At 43.7% G+C, this 16889-nt stretch overlaps 1 protein-coding gene across 1 annotated transcript; it reads left to right on the forward strand.

Annotated features, from left to right (window-relative positions):
- The first annotated feature begins 346 nt into the window (after positions 1 to 346).
- Positions 347 to 16562, forward strand: kpnb3 (karyopherin (importin) beta 3). Its single transcript, XM_020600765.1, has 27 exons — positions 347 to 510; positions 2343 to 2423; positions 3152 to 3344; positions 3714 to 3816; positions 3938 to 4034; positions 4124 to 4228; positions 4947 to 5069; positions 5261 to 5381; positions 5471 to 5558; positions 5925 to 6031; positions 6249 to 6373; positions 6604 to 6693; positions 6948 to 7121; positions 7257 to 7475; positions 7600 to 7683; positions 7779 to 7850; positions 10552 to 10621; positions 10717 to 10838; positions 13397 to 13493; positions 13589 to 13761; positions 13878 to 13989; positions 14188 to 14243; positions 14342 to 14464; positions 14638 to 14857; positions 14947 to 15175; positions 15274 to 15415; positions 15533 to 16562. The coding sequence occupies exons 1-27, from the start codon at positions 349 to 351 to the stop codon at positions 15620 to 15622; spliced, it is 3378 nt and encodes a 1125-aa protein (XP_020456421.1). The 5' UTR covers positions 347 to 348; the 3' UTR covers positions 15623 to 16562.
- Positions 16563 to 16889: the final 327 nt, after the last annotated feature.

Raw genomic sequence — 16889 nt, forward strand, 5'->3', positions numbered from 1 at the left:
GGTTCCGTATTTACCTCAATTTTGTAGTGAAGCAGAAGTCTAAAGTAACATAAAATGAAAAATGGGAAGTGGAAAAGTGGCTCAACATTGTACTTAATCACATTATTTGAGTAAATGTACTTAAAAATGTACCCATGATAATACATAACTGCAGTTGCTAGTTGCTACTAGTATTGATGCAGACTTCCCGCGCTTTATTAATTCGCTATTAGCCAATAGAGACAACGTAACTAGTGTCCTGTGCTGATTGTATCCAATAAGGATTGATAATCAGTGTGAGCCAATGGCGTGCGTTTGCTGCTGGGCTGTGGTCCAATGGACTGTAAGTGGAGGTCATAAAATACGCCAATGGGACATTGTGTGACCGAAGCAGTGTTTGCCGGGTTTATTTCGGCACTTCTCCACCCGGCTGTTCTTTTGGATCTTACTGCAATGGCGGAACAGCAGCAGTTTTACCTCTTGCTGGGCAACTTGATGAGCCCTGACAACAATGTCAGGAAACAGTCAGAGGTAAGGGATGAAATCGCAACTGTTTTCTTGGCTGACAGGCAGTTGTAGAGAACGGTGGGTCAGGTTAGCGAAAGCTAAACGCCCATTAGCTAACCATCCTGGCCGCGAGCAGTGAGCTTACGCGTCAAGCTCGGTAGCCCACGTGCAATTTGAAGCCGACACTAAGTACTAGTCGGCTAACGCTAACTACCTCCACCATGTTGCGTAGTTATGTGGACGTAACACAGATTGTACAGATCTGAACGCAGTTGCGTTATTCTGTGGTCGTGTATGTCTGTATGACGCTCCGTCGTTTTGATTGACAGCGAAATATGACGTTTTTGGGTAGCAATCCAATTTCTCTAGCTGCCAGTGTTGCTATTGGTGTACAGGAAGTAGCATGAGGCTAAGTATTGCTAGTTTCATTAGCTAGCAAGCTAGCGGGGGATATAGTGCGCTACTACAAATTTAAAAACGGGAATTCCGAAATTAAATATGGACATTCACGCTACGTCATAGATCCAATGATGTACGACTGAACAACAATGGTATACAATACAGACGGACATAGCAGGCATTTCATTCAGCAATTGAGCTAGCAGTAACGTACTTATGCAGTGGCCTTCAGTCATTATATCTGAAAGTCATTTCAACAAAGCGTTTTAAAACGTGGGGTTTCTTTACTCGTTTGGTTCAGTGTTATTCGTGGAGTAAACGAGCTCAGTTTCTTTCAGGTCATCCTTATGACTGGGTTAGTAGTTCTGGAGGATTTGTTTGGTTGAGTCTAGTTGTCCCCCCACCCCACGATTAGCCTCTTGTCGCCTCCAGTTTCCCCGCTTTTGGATGAGGTGGTTTGAATCTTACCACACTAGCAGTCAGCGTTTTAATAAATCAGACTGTCTGCTGCGATGCTAAGCTCACTAGGATCCAGCCTTTATTGAAGCGCTGTCTTTCTCTTACACGCACATAATAGGAACTGATCCGTCTATTTAGAGCCGACCCCATAGTTTAACAGCCTATGATTAGTTATGGAAAATTGGTTGCTCTTCAGACCCCACCTTACCCAATTCAAGACTTGATGCAGGTACTGTTGCCACAGTGACACTCCTCCTTGGCTTGTTTGTTCTTTCTTTTTTTTGTCATGCTCATAAGTTCACAGAATCACTCAAGAACCATCCAGTGGGTTATTTATACATGGTTCTCCAGCATTGTTGTCTGGGGTTCTCTGTCCTTCCACCTGAAACAAAATCAAAATGTTTGTTTAGTGCAGCTTGCATCAGTGATATTTCCTTGGAGCACACACACCCAAGCTTCCACTGGATCCCCAAGAGCTGTGTGGGTTTGCATTTCTCATGTGGCTTGAATGAAGCAGCTTAAGAGCAGCTGAGACAAAACAAAAAGGCAGCAAACGATGTACATCTGAACAAGCTGCCTTGTTTGTTTAATTCCCCCCTCAGTGAGACACTGGTCACTTAATGTGAAAATTGGTTGTCACTGTTGTGTGCACCATGTCAAGTAACTCTGTTCCTAAGTACTTGTGCCCAGTTTATTCCTTAAACAGTTTTTCATTACAGGCTGGCAATGCTTTTACACAGAGTAATAAACATCTAGTTAAAGTAAATCAGGTTTTTCAAAAGCCATACTTCTTATTATTCCTTCACTCATAAAAACGGATGAAATTATGAACAGTCTTCGTCCATTTTGTTTGAGCATTGTCTAGTTTGAAAAGAGCCATAGCGTCATGACTTTCACTGTTAAAGATTAATTTTTCATGGGGCTAAAATCCTGCATCTGCAGGCACACACCAAATGGTATGTCTCATCCTTACCACTGTCCTTTTTTTTTTTTTGCAGGAGACCTATGACACTATCCCAGGCCAGAACAAGATCACATTCTTGCTACATGCTGTCAGAGATTCATCTGCTGCAGAGGAGGTTTGTTGATGGGCTTTTTTCCAAGATGTTGCATGTATTGTGCTTTTGGCCTGGATTGGACTTTTTAAGTTTGTTTGTGGTTAGTTTATCCCTTGGTTTCCCAGACACAGATATCGTTATGCCAGGAAGCAAAAACGTTTTAATCTGAGGTGATGTTAAATTATGTCCACAATCATGCCTGCATTAGTGCAGTATTTCCACTTTGAAAGGGTCCCACATTGATGGCATTTTACGAATGTACTCTGGTGCTCACATGTGGGCCTTCACCACAGACTGACGAAACTTGTTTTGATTTCGTTTTGGCATTTGAGTAGTTGTGTTTACTCTAAGTCCACCAGCTGCTCAGTCCTTCGTGCTTCCTCTGCGTTTCTTTACCTCTAGCCTGATATTTTTAGAGTATTGAAATGGGAGCAGACAGTGACTCTGCCTTTCTGAGATGTTGCCGGTCTTGTCTATTTTTTTTATGACCACTGACTCTTATTAAAAACATCAATTAATCTCCCACATTTACTCTGACAGCTGCAGATATGTTGTCTCGTGACACTTATTTTGTCAACTGTCTAAATAAATCTACAAGAAAGTTGTAGTATAAACTGAATTAAAGTTATTTTAACAAAACTTTAAAAAAAAAAAAAAAGGCCTTTTGCCTGATCAAACCAGAAATGAACAGTTTTCTGTCAGAGGCCTGATGTTTTGGTAAAAAGTCCGACAGTGTTTTATTTCTTCAGGTCAAACAGATGGCAGCAGTGCTGCTGCGGCGGCTACTGTCGTCCTCGTTCGAGGAGATCTACCCGGGCCTGACCCTGGAGATGCAGACAGCCATCAAGACAGAGCTGCTGACCAGCATCTCGCAAGAAACTTTGCCAAACATCCGCAAGAAAGTGTGCGATATTGCTGCTGAGCTGTCCCGCAATCTCATCGGTAACATCCTCACAGATTTTCACAACCTCTTGAAAGCCATTTCCTGACAGATTATTTTTTGATTATTTTTACATTCCACTTTTAGATATATTGGAGGGTTAAAAATTGTTATTCTGGCAGCAATTTAATGATAAAAATGTTGTCAAGATGAATATTAATGTGCATGTTGTCTTTAATCAATGTACTTGGCACACCACTATTTTTTATGTCTATCCTTCTATTCTTGCACTTTTTTTTTCATGTTCTTTATGCTTTTTAGTATTTTAGGCACATTTTTGTTTATTTTGATTTGCTGTGGTTTTGGTAACTGTTGCTGCTAGATACTGAATTTCCCTCAGGATCAATAAGGTATCTATATCTCCTATCTAGATGATGAAGGGAATAACCAGTGGCCAGAGGTACTCAAGTTTCTATTTGACTCTGTCAACTCCGACAGTGTTGGCCTGCGAGAAGCTGCCCTGCACATATTCTGGTGAGCCCCTCATCACTTATTTTTATTTAGGCTACATAGATAAATGACCACTGAGGCCATAGTACTCGTATTAAGGCAGCAGTAACAGTGGCTGACTGTTGTGGTCTTGGCCTTGTTCCAGGAACTTTCCAGGAATCTTTGGTAACCAGCAGCAGCATTATATGGAAGTAATCAAACGCATGCTGGTTCAGTGCATGCAGGACCAGGCAAACCCGCAGGTAAGATCATGGAGCAGTTGATTTTTGCCAGTGGACTGCCTGATATGTGTACCAGTACATTTCTAAATATTTTCTGAATGATCCTTCAGATTCGCACCCTGGCAGCTCGGGCTGCAACCTCCTTTGTTCTGTCCAATGAAAGCAACATAGCACTACTGAAACACTTTGCTGACCTGCTGCCGGGAATCCTGCAGGTAAGATACAGGACCTTTCTCATGTGAACTGGCTCTGAACATGAAGTCGTACTGTATAGTGTCCTCTACATTAGTTTTGGATTCTGAGTATTCCTGCAAGTGTTCAGTAAAGGTAATGAGACACAATTATTGGGCTATATATTAGCTGCTGCTAGCTTAGATCATACAGTAATGTCTCCAGATGAACTTCACTTCCTCTTATACAGCTGTTTTTGTATGGGCCTAGTTTCTCCTCATAATGTGTTTTTATGTGGAAAGTAAAAAAAAAAAAAGCTTCAAAGTAAGAGCAGCTGCATTTACTTGCATCTCATTTGCCTTTACTGAGAGGTGTACACCTCTCAGTAAAGGCAAATGAGATGTTGTCGGTCTCTGTCAAGATGACACTGAAGAAACTAAATGCACAGGAACAGCTAACAGAAGAACTGACAACAGGACCGTTTGCTTCTCCACCCAGTAGTGATTATTATCCAGTGTAACTTGTTTCTTGCCACATCAATAAGGCTTCTCTCTAGACTGAAGAATTCAGGTTGTCCAGTTGTCATTTCACAATAGCTGTACATGTTTCAGAATCCTCACAAATTTCTAAGCATTTCTCTCAGTGACTTGTGATAATAGAGGTGGTTTGTTGCAGTGCTGTGCAAGTTCAGCATTAGCAGCATGCCACTGCTGCATGAATGCAGTTGCAACACTAACCTCAGCTTCTGCTGCTGTTGGTCAGGCAGTGAACGAGTCCTGTTACCAGGGTGATGACTCCGTGCTCAAGTCTTTAGTGGAAATTGCAGACACAGCCCCCAAGTACCTAAGACCCAACCTGGAGGCAACTCTGCAGCTCTGTCTGAAGGTGAGTCAGACGAATGTACAACTTCACTGCTCATGATATTAAGTACATAAAGTTTGATGACATAACATCTGCACGGCAGTGTTGTGTTTAGCCCATGGCATCTTGCATCAGATGAGATTTTCCTGTTTAACCTTTAACTCTTGTCAGCTCTGTTTGAGACTTTGGACCAACATGTTGCCATGTCTCCTCAGCTGTGTGCAGACTCCAACCTGACTAATATGCAGAGGCAGTTGGCGTTGGAGGTCATTGTCACATTATCTGAGACGGCAGCAGCCATGCTGAGAAGACACACAGCCATTGTGGCTCAGAGTGGTAAGTCAGGACTTGGTTTTCTGACTAACTTGCTTGTTTTTTGGGGGGGGGGTAGACTATATTCAGTTGCATTCTTTATATGTGCTCAGTGCCCCAGATGCTGGCTATGATGGTGGATCTTGAGGATGACGATGAGTGGGCCATGGCTGATGAGTTGGAGGACGATGACTTTGACAGGTAAGGCCTGGTTTATAGTCAAGACACAAATCTACAGTACTGTTCTCACCTATGTTTGTTGGTGAGCAGAAATGAGTGCCTCAGTGTAATCACCTGACGCACAGGATGAAAACTCTTTAGGAATTTTTGCTCTATACCACTACTGTTTCATCTTGTCAGCTTCTTAAAGCTGAAACATCACTTCTACTTAAATATGAGGTGACTAAATGCTGACACCTAAGTTGAGAGAACTAAAGGATCAATGTCTTGCAGTATTTCATATTGGGGGTCAACAACAAAATGTTATTGTTACCAGTATGTGCTCAGCAGTCTGTAAATGTGTTCATACACCTACGTGTTTGAGTGATGTTTCTTGTCACTCACCAGTAATGCTGTGGCTGGGGAGAGTGCTCTGGACAGAATCGCATGTGGTCTGGGAGGAAAGATCATTTTACCAATGATCAAACAGCACATCATGCAGATGCTGCAGAACCGTAAGCAGACCCATTGATAACCGAATACATTTAGTGTTATACCAGTTTGTACAGAAGCTTTGTTCATATTTAGGCTTTTTTTTTTTTTTTAAACAAGCTGTTGCGTGAAAGTTTAACATTTACTTTGAGCCTCAAGTTATGAAGCACTCTCATTTAATTATGTGGCACTTTGAACTAGTCAATGAACACGAGACTAACCCTGTGTGTTTGTTGCTAGCTGACTGGAAGTACCGCCACGCTGGGCTGATGGCACTGTCGGCCATCGGTGAAGGCTGCCACCAGCAGATGGAGGCAATCCTCCAAGAGATTGTCAGCTTTGTCCTCCTCTTCTGTGCTGACCCAGTAAGAAAAAGAAATCTTCCAACTTGTCTCTTACTACAAAGATAAAGCACATTGTAATCCAGGTTACTTTAATATCAGAATATACATGTAATGTATGATTAGATTAACTTTTAGTGTGGTTTTGTTTTTCCCCTTTGTTTTACCCCAATATCTTAACTGTTTAGTTGCTAATATTACAGGACATGTGTGTGATGGTTTTGAGTTTGGCTTCTTTTTTCCCCCCCCCTCAGCACCCAAGGGTGCGCTATGCTGCCTGCAATGCTATTGGACAAATGGCCACAGACTTTGCCCCAACCTTCCAAAAGAAATTCCATGATAAGGTAACTAAAGAGTTGATTATAGGTTTTGGGAAACAGTGACTTGATTGTGTGACAAACATCTGACTAGAGTGTAAAAACTGCACCCAGCAGCCTTCAGCCTCATGTGTGCAGAGATGTGTATGCACTGTAATGACCCTGTAGATGGAGGGTTTCATTCCTTGTGATTTTTGAGAAAAGAGTGGCATCAGACCAGAACTGATTACCTGTTGGATAAGTAAAGTCAGACTCTAAGCCTACAACATGTCGCTTTCCAGGTGATTTCAGCCCTGCTTCAGACCATGGAGGACCAGAGTAACCCTCGGGTGCAGGCACACGCTGCTGCTGCCCTCATCAACTTTACTGAGGACTGCCCCAAATCACTGCTCATCCCTTATCTGGACAGCTTGGTGCAACACCTTCATGTCATCATGGTGGCCAAGCTGCAAGAGGTGTGTGTGTGTGTGTGTGTGTATGTATATATATCAGTGAAAATATTAACCAGAGCCACATGTGGTATCTACCTTTGAGCCCCCCAAGTATCCTACATGCTGTCAGGAGCCCTAAATGTCCTCTTCTGTTCTCAGCTGATCCAGAAGGGCACCAAACTGGTCCTGGAGCAGGTAGTGACATCTATTGCCTCAGTGGCAGACACAGCTGAGGAGAAGTTTGTGCCATACTATGACCTGTTCATGCCCTCGCTAAAACACATCGTAGAAAACGCAGTGCAGAAGGAGCTCCGGCTGCTCCGTGGCAAGACCATAGAGTGCATCAGCCTCATTGGCCTGGCTGTCGGCAAGGAGAAGGTATGTGCACACAGTGATCAAATTAGTCGCCAACATCTTTAAAAGACCTTTTAGAAAAAGTTGACCCGATATGCCCATGCTTCTAATGTCTTCACATTTCCTTTTCTTTCTGCTGTGGTACTAGTTCATTCCAGATGCCTCAGCCGTCATGCAGCTGCTCCTCAAAACGCAAACGGACTTCAATGACCTGGAGGATGACGATCCTCAGGTACAAAAACTTGGATGACCTTTGAACTGTAAAAATATTTATTGCTATCCATTGCTACGTAGATGACCTTCCATGTTTTGTGCTTGTGGTTTTAGATCTCGTACATGATCTCAGCCTGGGCCAGGATGTGTAAGATCCTGGGGAAAGATTTTCAGCAGTGCCTGCCTGTGGTGATGGCAGCCTCCATCAAGCCTGAGGTGGCCCTCCTTGACAGTAAGAAGTTTTCAGTTACATACTCTGGATTCTTAAAGGTCTGCAGAGATGTTAAAAGCCACTGATTGACACCGAAACATCCATCTCTCTTGTAGCCCAGGACATGGAGAATATATCAGAGGATGATGGCTGGGAGTTTGTCAACCTGGGAGACCAGCAGAGTTTTGGCATCAAGACGGCCGGCCTGGAGGAGAAGGCCACTGCCTGTCAGATGCTGGTGAGCAGAAGAGCACAGACACATGAAAGTCATGTTGAGCTATGTCTCAGAGCGGCAGATGGTAGCACTGTCACTGTTGAATTAATCTGTCTGTAGATATTAAGGTCACTAAAATGCTCATTTTGCTAATTTCCAGCAATTTCATGTTTAATCTTGGTTACCTCTAGATTAGCTTGGCACTCCTCATAACTCCAAATAGTTTGTAATTGTTTCAGAATCAGAGCCAGAAATTAATCTGTTAAAACAAGAGGATGGTTCGTGAACATGCACAGTTCCTGGTGTTTCAAGTGGACAGCACAATGAACCACGACATTGAGCTATGTCTCAGAGCGGCAGATGGTAGCACTGTCACTGTTGAATTAATCTGTCTGTAGATATTAAGGTCACTAAAATGCTCATTTTGCTAATTTCCAGCAATTTCATGTTTAATCTTGGTTACCTCTAGATTAGCTTGGCACTCCTCATAACTCCAAATAGTTTGTAATTGTTTCAGAATCAGAGCCAGAAAGCCTCTTCTTAAAACAAGAGGATGGTTCGTGAACATGCACAGTTCCTGGTGTTTCAAGTGGACAGCACAATGAACCACGACAAAATTAATTAATATGAATTTCTCCTGTATAGATGGGTAAACGGCGGTTTATTTACTGATGAAAAAAAGATGCAGAACGCTAAACAAAATGAGTAATTGAGAAACCCCATATTTTCACTGGCATAATGCAGACATGGTAACTTCTCCAGCCTTGCAACAATTCTGTAATGTTACAGAAACAAGGCACTAACAGGCATTCAGTGTCTTTTTATTTTTTTTATTTTTTTTTTTAACTTGGCGTTTAGTCCCACCGAGTAGTGGAAACATCACTCCCTTTCAAGTAGCTCCAAGGTCGGTAATTCCAACCAGTGGTCGCTGTGCCTTCCCCCTCATGTCCACATACAATCCCAAAGTAATGAAATTAATTCCAACAGGTAGTTTAGTGCCAACAATAACATCATGGATCCTTAATCCCCTTATTAACAAGCGACACATCACATGTGGCAGACACACTGGACTCAAGCAGTCGGGTACTGTGCTCCGGGGGACTCCAGCAGTTAAGTTCATCACTAACTGGGGCTTCACTGCCCTGCTGCTTGTAGGTTAGACCTGGTCAAGTAAAATGGTGAGTCCCTGTACAGGAACAATTTCCAGACATGCAGTAGCCTCAGGGCCTGTATTTTTATTTATTTATTTTTTTTCCCCTCCACATCCTCTGGTCACAGTGCAGCAGCAGGAGGAAGTAAAATACATCCACAAAGCCAGGAGCAGTCGAAAAATTCTGCTTTCACAATGGCACTGTGGATGTTAGGCAAACTCACATGAACGTGCAATGGCCTGGATTTCATGCCCATTCAAGGAAATCCTTCAACTAAATACTTTATTTTGGTAGAAAAAAAAGTCGTTAGTGAGTTTGCCAGATGCATTATATTGCCAAAAGTATTCACTCACCCATCCAAATCATTGGATCAGGTGTCACTTCCATGGTTACAGGTGTATATAATCAAACACCTAGGCATGCAGACTGCTTCTACAAACATTTGTGAAAGAATGGGTCGCTCTCAGGAGCTCAGTGACCTCCAGCGTGGTACTGTGATAGGATGCCACCTGTGCTATAGGTCCAGCTGTGAAATTTCCTTGCTACTAAATATTCCAGTCAACTGTTAGTGGTATTATAACAAAGTGGAAGTGATTGGGAATGACAGCAACTCAGCCATGAAGTGGTAGGCCACATAAAATCAGAGTGGGGTCAGTGGATGCGGAGACACATAGTGCACAGAGGTCACCAACTTTCTGCAGAGTCGATAGCTACAGACCTCCAAATGTCATGTGGCTTTCAGCTCAAGAACAGTGTGTAGAGAACTTCATAGAATGGGGTTCCATGGTCGAACAGCTGCATCAAGCCCTACATCACCAAGTGCAATGCAAAGTGTCGGATGCAGTGGTGTAAAGCACATGTCACTGGACTCTAGAGCAGTGGAGACGTGTTCTCTGGAGTGACGAATCACGCTTCTCTGGCAATCCCATGGACCAGTCTGGGTTTGGCAGTTGCCAGGAGAATGGTACTTGTCTGACTGCATTGTGCCAAGTGTAAAGTTTGGTGGAGGGGGGTGGTGGGGTTATGATGCAGGGTTGTTTTTCAGGAGCTGGGCTTGGCCCCTTAGTTCCAGTGAAAGGAACTCTTAATGCCTCAGCATACCAAGACATTTTGGACAATTTCATGCTCCCACCTTTGTGGGAACAGTTTGGGGATGGCCCCTTCCTGTTCCAACATGACTGCACACCACTACACAAAGCAAGGTCCATAAAGACATGGATGAGTGAGTTTGGTGTGGAAGAACTTGACTGGCCTGCACAGAGTCCTGACCTCAACCCGATAGAACACCTTTGGGGAAAAGAGTTTCAGCAGTCCCTGCCTGTGGTGATGGGCCCCCTGATGAAGACAGCCTCCATCAAGCCTGAGGTGGCCCTCCTTGACAGTAAGAAGTTTTCAGTTACATACTCTGGATTCTTAAAGGTCTGCAGAGATGTTAAAAGCCACTGATTGACACCGAAACATCCATCTCTCTTGTAGCCCAGGACATGGAGAATATATCAGAGGATGATGGCTGGGAGTTTGTCAACCTGGGAGACCAGCAGAGTTTTGGCATCAAGACGGCCGGCCTGGAGGAGAAGGCCACTGCCTGTCAGATGCTGGTGAGCAGAAGAGCACAGACACATGAAAGTCATGTTGAGCTATGTCTCAGAGCGGCAGATGGTAGCACTGTCACTGTTGAATTAATCTGTCTGTAGATATTAAGGTCACTAAAATGCTCATTTTGCTAATTTCCAGCAATTTCATGTTTAATCTTGGTTACCTCTAGATTAGCTTGGCACTCCTCATAACTCCAAATAGGTTGTACTTGTTTCAGAAGAGAGCCAGAAAGCCTCTTCTTAAAACAAGAGGATGGTTCGTGAACATGCACAGTTCCTGGTGTTTCAAGTGGACAGCACAATGAACCACGACAAAATTAATTAATATGAATTTCTCCTGTATAGATGGGTAAACGGCGGTTTATTTACTGATGAAAAAAAGATGCAGAACGCTAAACAAAATGAGTAATTGAGAAACCCCATATTTTCACTGGCATAATGCAGACATGGTAACTTCTCCAGCCTTGCAACAATTCTGTAATGTTACAGAAACAAGGCACTAACAGGCATTCAGTGTCTTTTTATTTTTTTTATTTTTTTTTTTAACTTGGCGTTTAGTCCCACCGAGTAGTGGAAACATCACTCCCTTTCAAGTAGCTCCAAGGTCGGTAATTCCAACCAGTGGTCGCTGTGCCTTCCCCCTCATGTCCACATACAATCCCAAAGTAATGAAATTAATTCCAACAGGTAGTTTAGTGCCAACAATAACATCATGGATCCTTAATCCCCTTATTAACAAGCGACACATCACATGTGGCAGACACACTGGACTCAAGCAGTCGGGTACTGTGCTCCGGGGGACTCCAGCAGTTAAGTTCATCACTAACTGGGGCTTCACTGCCCTGCTGCTTGTAGGTTAGACCTGGTCAAGTAAAATGGTGAGTCCCTGTACAGGAACAATTTCCAGACATGCAGTAGCCTCAGGGCCTGTATTTTTATTTATTTATTTTTTTTCCCCTCCACATCCTCTGGTCACAGTGCAGCAGCAGGAGGAAGTAAAATACATCCACAAAGCCAGGAGCAGTCGAAAAATTCTGCTTTCACAATGGCACTGTGGATGTTAGGCAAACTCACATGAACGTGCAATGGCCTGGATTTCATGCCCATTCAAGGAAATCCTTCAACTAAATACTTTATTTTGGTAGAAAAAAAAGTCGTTAGTGAGTTTGCCAGATGCATTATATTGCCAAAAGTATTCACTCACCCATCCAAATCATTGGATCAGGTGTCACTTCCATGGTTACAGGTGTATATAATCAAACACCTAGGCATGCAGACTGCTTCTACAAACATTTGTGAAAGAATGGGTCGCTCTCAGGAGCTCAGTGACCTCCAGCGTGGTACTGTGATAGGATGCCACCTGTGCTATAGGTCCAGCTGTGAAATTTCCTTGCTACTAAATATTCCAGTCAACTGTTAGTGGTATTATAACAAAGTGGAAGTGATTGGGAATGACAGCAACTCAGCCATGAAGTGGTAGGCCACATAAAATCAGAGTGGGGTCAGTGGATGCGGAGACACATAGTGCACAGAGGTCACCAACTTTCTGCAGAGTCGATAGCTACAGACCTCCAAATGTCATGTGGCTTTCAGCTCAAGAACAGTGTGTAGAGAACTTCATAGAATGGGGTTCCATGGTCGAACAGCTGCATCAAGCCCTACATCACCAAGTGCAATGCAAAGTGTCGGATGCAGTGGTGTAAAGCACATGTCACTGGACTCTAGAGCAGTGGAGACGTGTTCTCTGGAGTGACGAATCACGCTTCTCTGGCAATCCCATGGACCAGTCTGGGTTTGGCAGTTGCCAGGAGAATGGTACTTGTCTGACTGCATTGTGCCAAGTGTAAAGTTTGGTGGAGGGGGGTGGTGGGGTTATGATGCAGGGTTGTTTTTCAGGAGCTGGGCTTGGCCCCTTAGTTCCAGTGAAAGGAACTCTTAATGCCTCAGCATACCAAGACATTTTGGACAATTTCATGCTCCCACCTTTGTGGGAACAGTTTGGGGATGGCCCCTTCCTGTTCCAACATGACTGCACACCACTACACAAAGCAAGGTCCATAAAGACATGGATGAGTGAGTTTGGTGTGGAAGAACTTGACTGGCCTGCACAGAGTCCTGACCTCAACCCGATAGAACACCTTTGGGATGAATTAGAGTGGAGACTGCGATCTAGGCCTTCTCGTCCAACATCAGTGTCTGGCCTCACAAATGTGCTTCTGGAAGAGTGGTCAAAAATTCCCATTAACACACTCCTAAAGCTTGTGAACACTCTTCCCAGAAGAGTTGAAGCTGTTATAGATGCAAAGGGTTGGCCAACATCATATTAAACCCTATGGATTAAGAATCAGTTGTTACTCAAGTGCATGTGAAGGTAGACGAGCGAATACTTTTGGCAGTACAGTGCATGTATAAACCAAGTTGCTTCTGCATAGAAATACTAGCCCATTTTTTGAGCTTTAGGTCATGTCTGAGATAATTCACGATTGTAATGTTGTACATAAGTCAAACAAGGAAAAGCATGGCATTGAGCCCAGATAGTAAAATGCTCTGCTGTGTTGCAGGTGTGTTATGCCAAAGAGCTGAAAGAGGGTTTTGTGGAGTACACAGAGCAGGTGGTGAAGCTGATGGTTCCGCTACTCAAGTTCTACTTCCATGATGATATCCTTTTGTTATAGACACAATATACTTGGCCAAAAACAATTTTACTACTTTGGCACTTGATGAATTACAAACCTATTCCCTAACTGTCTCACGTGTGCGGGTGGCAGCTGCTGAATCCATGCCCCTGCTGCTGGAGTGTGCCCGAGTTCGAGGGCCAGAGTACCTTACCCAGATGTGGCACTTCATGTGTGACGCCCTCATCAAGGCCATTGGCACTGAGCCAGATTCTGACGTCCTGTCAGAGATCATGCACTCTTTTGCCAAGGTAACATCAGTAGTGCTATTTATTTATTTATTTTTTTCCCACCAGCATGTGCACAATGTGACAAAATTTGAATATATTTAGGAACCAGGTCCAGTGTCTGATGTGTTTTCTGTTAGTGTATTGAGTTGATGGGAGACGGCTGTCTGAACAATGAGCATTTTGAGGAGCTGGGCGGCATCCTGAAAGGAAAACTTGAGGAGCATTTTAAGAACCAGGAGCTCAGACAAGGTGAAGCTTCATCACAGAACATCTGACTGACCTTTTCTCTTCAAACAAAACTTGGTTTGAAAATGTCTTGTAAGGAACCGTTGACTGAGTCCAGTTTGTCATAAAGTGTAAACCTTTCATGACATCCAAAAAAAAAGGGTGCAACTTTCTTTGTATGCTTCTTTTCATGAGTTGGTAATGCAATCCTGTTGTTCACAGCCAAGAGACAGGATGAAGACTATGATGAGCAGGTAGAGGAAACATTACAAGATGAGGTAAATATCTTAAAGCTGTTATGAAAACTGGAAATTGTCCAATAAAGTCTACACAAGACGCATTCTTGAGACCATAATGTCCCTTTCTTCCCCTGCAGGACGAGAATGATGTGTACATCCTGACCAAAGTGTCAGATATCCTCCACTCAGTTTTCAGTAGTTACAAAGAGAAGGTGCTGCCTTGGTTTGAACAGCTGTTGCAGCTCATCGTCCAGCTTGTAGTGAGTACATAATATTCCTGACCAACAACTGACTTGAAAAACCATTAAATCAGTGGCCACCAGATGGCAGCATTCTTGATTTTGTAGATGAACCTCACATTGCTGTAGACACATCTGTGAATGCTAAAGGTGTATTTCACCAGAAACCAACTGGTTGTGTTGCTTCTGTTCAGTGTCCCAACAGGCCGTGGGCAGACAGACAGTGGGGTCTGTGCATGTTTGATGATGTGGTGGAGCACTGCAGCCCCTCCTCCTTCAAATATGCCGAGTATTTCCTGCGGCCAATGTTGCAGTCACTGTGTGACTCGAGTCCTGAGGTTCGGCAGGCTGCTGCCTACGGTGTCGGCGTCATGGCTCAGTATGGAGGAGAGAACTACCGTCCATTCTGCACAGGTAGAGCTTGTTGCTTCCTTCACTTAGGGTAATGTTTTTACCAGCTTATGCATTTTGTTTAACTAGATGTGTCCATTCCCCTGGTCCAGAGGCTATCCCCGCGCTGGTCAGAGTCATCCAGACAGCTGACTCGCGCTCCAAGGAGAACGTCAACGCCACAGAGAACTGCATCTCTGCTGTTGGAAAAGTCATGAGGTTTCGGCCAGAGTGCGCCAATGTCAGTGAGATCCTTCCCCACTGGCTCAGCTGGCTGCCGCTCAGCGAAGACAAAGAGGAGGCTGTCCACACATTTGACTTTCTCTGTGATCTCATTGAAAGGTAGGACAGCTACCACTTGTCCCTGTTTTGTTAAATTGGAAAACCAGAAACTCTATTTTTCCCCTCCTGCTGTGCTGACTGCTGTCTTCTCTCCACAGCAACAACCCCATTGTCCTTGGACCAGACAACTCCAACCTTCCTAAAATCTTCCTCATCATCGCAGATGGAGTTGCAAATGAGTCGGTTAAGGGTGAAGATGCTTGCAGCAAACGGCTTGCAAATGTCATACATCAAGTACAGGTATGTTGTAATAATTGTTTGTAAACTAACAGGCGGGAATCATTTCAGCATGGACAGCAAGATGATTGTAGAGCTCATAAATCATTAGAGGCTGACCCTTTTTGTCATGTCCTCCAGGTATCAGCAGGAGGACTATGGACACAGTGTGTATCGACACTGAATGAAACGCAGCAGAAAGCCATACAGGACCTTCTGAATAGTGCCTGAGCCTGAACCTTTGCCCTCCATCCCAATGCTTTGAGAAGTCCATGAAGAAAAGTTGATCTCCTAGATCTCTTCCATAGACTCCTCTTCTTCCTCCTGCTCTGGTCTGTAGTGTGTATGGACACAGGCTTCACCATTACCACCCCCTCCCTACCGTTTTATGTAACTCCACCTGGGTGAACAGGTTGGATATTTAAGACAAGAGGACATAGGCTATCTACCTTTCACAAAGTGTACCCAAGGAAGTGGGAATGAGTGTCTGTCAGTCTTCCCTCTCATCAGTTACATGTCTATCTGAACATTTTGTTTCCAACCATTCCCTGATGTGTGATTTGCTTCATTCTCCACATCGGCCAACAAACTCATTGGACAGTCGAGCTCTGAGGGGCTATAGTAGAGGAACTGGGGACAGGACATTCTAACGGACTGAGCAACTGAGGTGTAAATGCACACTGGGCAATCACTGCCTGCCTCCTGCGAAATTTTTTTTTTTTTTTTCTCTCGTCGTTCCATTGTCCCAGGGTTACCTAGGGGGAACGGCCTCTGTCTGCCATAGCTTCAGAGGGTATGTTTCAGAAGTTGCAGCATGTTTGTTAGGTGGCTGAGAAAATGTAGTTAAGAAATTTGTCATCGTCTGGGAAGAGTAGACATTGATTTAAGCAGCTTTGTGCCGTAGCCTTCCACACAGCTGTTTACAGGAAATGAGTCTTTAGATGAAGTGTTTGAGGAGTTCTGGCTCTTTTAGGCGGCAGTATGTGTACGGGGCTCCCAGAATCCTATGGTTGCTCATAGCTTCAAAGCCTGTGTTGAGCTGAAGAAAAATTGTAGAGTATTTGTAAAATGTGTGCTAACATTACCATACTCTTAACATTATGATTTTGACCCAGGTTTGTGATGGAGTTCCAGAAAATGCCAACAATAAAGTTACAATTGATGATTCTGAGAAATTAGTGACTTTTTTTTTTTTCCCCCACCCCCAATGATATACCTAAAGTTAAACTAAGTGAAGACGGGAGCTTAAACCAATGAATGACATGTTGGTAATCTAGACAAAACCATGCTAGCTGTTTTCCAGTGTTTAAACGAAGCAGTGTTGTATCTAAATCGGTTCCATCTTCCTGGAGCTTGACCAGCTGTTTTCCTGCTTTGCTTAACCCTGAACCATTTGTGTTGCCTAACTACCCTAACTCTAAACATAAAGGTCATGACTTCTAGCTGTGCACCATATTCTGTGCCCTAACCAAGACTGTCTGCTGTATTGGTGTTGTCA

The sequence above is a fragment of the Monopterus albus genome, unplaced genomic scaffold, assembly GCF_001952655.1.
Source record: "Monopterus albus unplaced genomic scaffold, M_albus_1.0 scaffold48.1, whole genome shotgun sequence".
In the NCBI taxonomy this organism is placed as follows: Eukaryota; Metazoa; Chordata; class Actinopteri; order Synbranchiformes; family Synbranchidae; genus Monopterus; species Monopterus albus.

What these genes read in the sequence shown, in the direction of transcription:
- kpnb3 (XM_020600765.1), top strand. Translation starts at nt 349, where the DNA reads ATGGGACATTGTGTGACCGAAGCAGTGTTTGCCGGGTTTATTTCGGCA. An exon ending in TGGTGGCCAAGCTGCAAGAG is followed by an intron (nt 7,122 to 7,256) that starts GTGTGTGTGTGT and finishes TTCTGTTCTCAG; the next exon opens with CTGATCCAGAAGGGCACCAA. An exon ending in TCATGCACTCTTTTGCCAAG is followed by an intron (nt 13,762 to 13,877) that starts GTAACATCAGTA and finishes GTTTTCTGTTAG; the next exon opens with TGTATTGAGTTGATGGGAGA.